This window comes from Monoraphidium neglectum (assembly GCF_000611645.1).
Source record: "Monoraphidium neglectum strain SAG 48.87 unplaced genomic scaffold scaffold01217, whole genome shotgun sequence".
Classification (NCBI taxonomy): Eukaryota; Viridiplantae; Chlorophyta; class Chlorophyceae; order Sphaeropleales; family Selenastraceae; genus Monoraphidium; species Monoraphidium neglectum.
In genome coordinates, this window is record NW_014012411.1 from 3,554 (window position 1) to 6,882 (window position 3,329).

At 69.6% G+C, this 3,329-nt stretch overlaps 1 protein-coding gene across 1 annotated transcript in view; it reads left to right on the top strand.

Annotated features, from left to right (window-relative positions):
• The window catches only part of MNEG_7068 (hypothetical protein), a gene marked incomplete at both ends in the record, with an annotated part of 3,418 nt that extends 1,721 nt beyond the window's left edge, over positions 1 to 1,697 (top strand). Inside the window, 4 exons of the mRNA XM_014044459.1 lie at positions 324 to 508; positions 738 to 799; positions 1,210 to 1,259; positions 1,542 to 1,697. Coding sequence (XP_013899913.1) covers positions 324 to 508; positions 738 to 799; positions 1,210 to 1,259; positions 1,542 to 1,697 — 453 coding nt within the window. The remainder of the gene's footprint in view (positions 1 to 323; positions 509 to 737; positions 800 to 1,209; positions 1,260 to 1,541) is intronic.
• Between the last annotated feature and the right edge of the window lie 1,632 nt (positions 1,698 to 3,329).

The window sequence follows — 3,329 nt, forward strand, 5'->3', positions numbered from 1 at the left end:
CCCACACCCCACCCCAAAGGTCGCGCCCTACCCCGGGGCCCTGAGCAGCGGTACGCTGGAGGAGTCCGGGTTCGAGGCCCTCAGAGTGGCGGTGTGCAAGGCGCGTGAGCGCGCAAACAAACCCGCGTTGCGCCGTCTCGCTGGCTCCTGTCCGCGGCCATCTCACCGGCGCGTCACCAGGCTGGCACTCCGCTAGGCCATGCGCGCTGCTCCCAACAGACACACTGATTTGGTGTCTTGCATCGGCGTGCAATACGGTTTTCGCCCGCCCTGCCGCGCCCACGTCATGCATCTCACACTCCCATGGCGCTGCCCCACCCCAGGAGCTCGTGAGCCTCGGCGCCGGCGCGCGCTCCGCCGCAGACCCCTTTTCGAACGGCGGCCGCCACCTGCCGCCGCGCGCGTTCCACGACATGCTGGAGCGCGCCGCGGCGGAGGGGGCCGGGGGCGGCGGCTGCCAGACGGTGCTGATCGACGCGCGCAACGCGTACGAGACGCAGATCGGGAGGTGCGCTCGGCTGCGGTTGTGCGTCGGCAAACGCATGTGCTGGCGGCTGCGTACTACTTCTGCTGTGCGCCTGTTACGCACGCTTACCGCGCACCTGAGCTGAGCGCCTGTTGAGGTGCCGCGCGAATGGACGGCGACCAGCAGTCGGTTTCCGTATTGCCAGCAAGCACGAGGCCGCGCGGCGCCAGCTTGCCGCGGCCCGACCCCTTACAGTGCCCCGCGTTCCCAGGTTTGATGTCAGCGGCGTTGAGCTGATGGATCCGCGCACTCGGGCCTTCTCCGAGTTGCCAGGTGCGCTTTGGCCCGCAGCGCCCGCGGCCCACCGTCCGCCGGAGTCACGGCAGGAAGCTTGGTGACTGGGGTGTCCAGCTGAGTAGGTGGTTCAGGCCTGACTGACCGCGCTGCCAGCAGTGCACCGAATCTCCCCAACCAGCTTCCCCCTTCCCCTCACCGCTAAACCCCATTCCCATCGGACCCCGTTGATTTCCCCTCACATCCACTTTCAACAGCGCACGCATGCACACACATGCACACGCACACGCTCACGCAAACGCACACGCACACCGCACGCACACCGCACGCACGTTCACACACACATGCACACACGCACATACACACAAACACACAGTCTTCTCTGCCCGGGATTCCCACTCGCGGACTCACCCCTTCTGGCGCTGTCCCCATTCGCCGTGCCGCCGCAGCCTGGATGGACGCCCATGAGTCAGCGCTGGCTGGCAAGAGGGTGCTCATGGTGAGGGCCCCAATGCCCTCCGCCTTTCGAGCTGGCAGACGCGCCAAGCCTCAGCCGGCCCACTCCTGCCTGCCGCCAGCCACGAGCGGCACCCCTGCGCCCTCAACCCGCGGCGTTGCGGACCAGCAGCGCAGGGGCGCGCGTGCGTACGCCTCGGCTGGCGGTGACGTCCTCGGGGTCGCAGCGGGAGTGGCCGGCCCGCCGGCCCAGCCTCAGGCTCTCGATCCTGCCGCGCTCCAATGTGCGCCATCACCGCCCCCACACCCTCCTCTTTTCCTGCAGTACTGCACCGGGGGCGTGCGCTGCGAGCGCGCGAGCGCTTATCTGCGTGAGAAGGGGCCCGCCTTTGCCGAGGTCTACCAGCTGTCCGGCGGCGTGCAGCGCTACCTGGAGGAATTTCCGGACGGCGGCCTCTTCGCGGGCAAGCTCTTCGTGTGAGGCGGCCCGCCTTTGGGAGGGGGTGGGGAGGCTGTCCCCCAGGGGTTGTTCCTGTAGCTTTCTGGCGGCCTGCGGCGGTGGTTGGCGGTGTTTTGGAGACCCTGGGGCGCCGCTGGGGGCGCCTGCACAGTGGTTGACACCACGGGTGCAACTTGGGCCCGTCACAAGATGGGAAGCTGCTGGGTGAGGGATCCCAGATATACTGAATAATCTGTGTGCTCTGGGTCACTTGGCGGTGCGAGGCGGCCGCGCTTGATGCGAGCTTGTCGTACCTGCGCTCAGATGCACGGGCTGCATTCTGCGCGCTGCACCTCTCACCCTAAACCCTAAACCCTGGACCCTAACCTCTCTTGTGCCCAGATACGACCCGCGCGGCAGCATGGCCCCGGAAATCGGAGCCTCCCGCTGCATCGGCCGCTGCGTCGGCTGCACGGCGCCCCACGACGACTACGCAGCCCGCGCGCGGTGCGGCGCGTGCCGGCAACTGGTGCTGGTGTGCCGCCGCTGCGAGGCGCGCGAGCGTGCCGGGGCCGCGGCGGGCGCGAAGGCGCCGGCGTGGGAGTGCGGGCTCTGCCGCGAGCGGCGGTGGGCGGGCAGCGGCGGCGGCGGGGCGGCGGCGAGCCGCACTGCCGCGCCCAGCGTGGCGGGGAGGGCCGCGGCGGCCGCGGCGGCGACCGGGGCGGGTGGGGTGACGCCAGCGAGGACGCGGAAGCTACGGATATTGTGTCTGCACGGCTTCCGCCAGAACGCGCACCAATTCAAAGTGAGCCGTGCTTCTGAGGGCCGCATCACCTGGCAGCGACAGCTCGAAGCCCTCGCTTTGCACGAACCCCTCTCGGCGCTCGCGAATCCAGTTCCGACCTTTCCTGCGGTTGCGAGCGACGCCGCCTCCATGCTCCCCCCTTCCCCCCGGCACCTCCACACCCCACCACGCGCGCAGGCTCGATCCCAAGAGCTGCGAAGGGCGCTTGCTGACGTGGCAGAGTTGTTGTACGTGGACGCGCCCCACCCCCTGCCGCTGTGGTACAGGCCGCGGGACGAGGCAATGGCTGGTGAGCGCGGCGGGGACGCACGGTGGCAGGAGCAGCAGCAGCAGGAGCAGGAGCAGCAGCAGCAGCAGCAGCAGCAGCAGCAGCAGCAGCAGCAGCAGCAGCAGGACCAAGGAGGGGGCGCGGCGCGCGACAGCCCTGGCGATGGAGCGGCTGAGGTCACACTCGACAGCGGCGACAGCGCCGGCGGCGGCGATGGCGCGGAGGGCGGGCGTGCGCTTGAGCTGCGACGCCAGGACGAAGCGTCCTCTTCGGTCGCGACGGGGCCGGCCCCCCGCCAGCAGGCGCCTCCTTCAAAGCTACCAACCTGCGTCCACAAGCGCGCGTGGCTGCTGTCGCCGGACCTCTTGGAAGCTTCGCGGCAGCTGCGTGCCATGGAGTCCTCAGGTTTGGTCTGAAAGGACGTCGCACGCTCGTAGTAGCGAGGAGCCGCCGCGCCTCTCGTCACAGCGCCTGAACCGCTTGGCACGCCGCTCCCCGCATGCACAGCCCCTCACGTCGCGGCCCCCGCCACTCCTTGCGCACTTCTTTGAATGTCGACCGCTGCGCAGGAAGCGGCGCGCCGGGGGCGCGATGGGAGCCG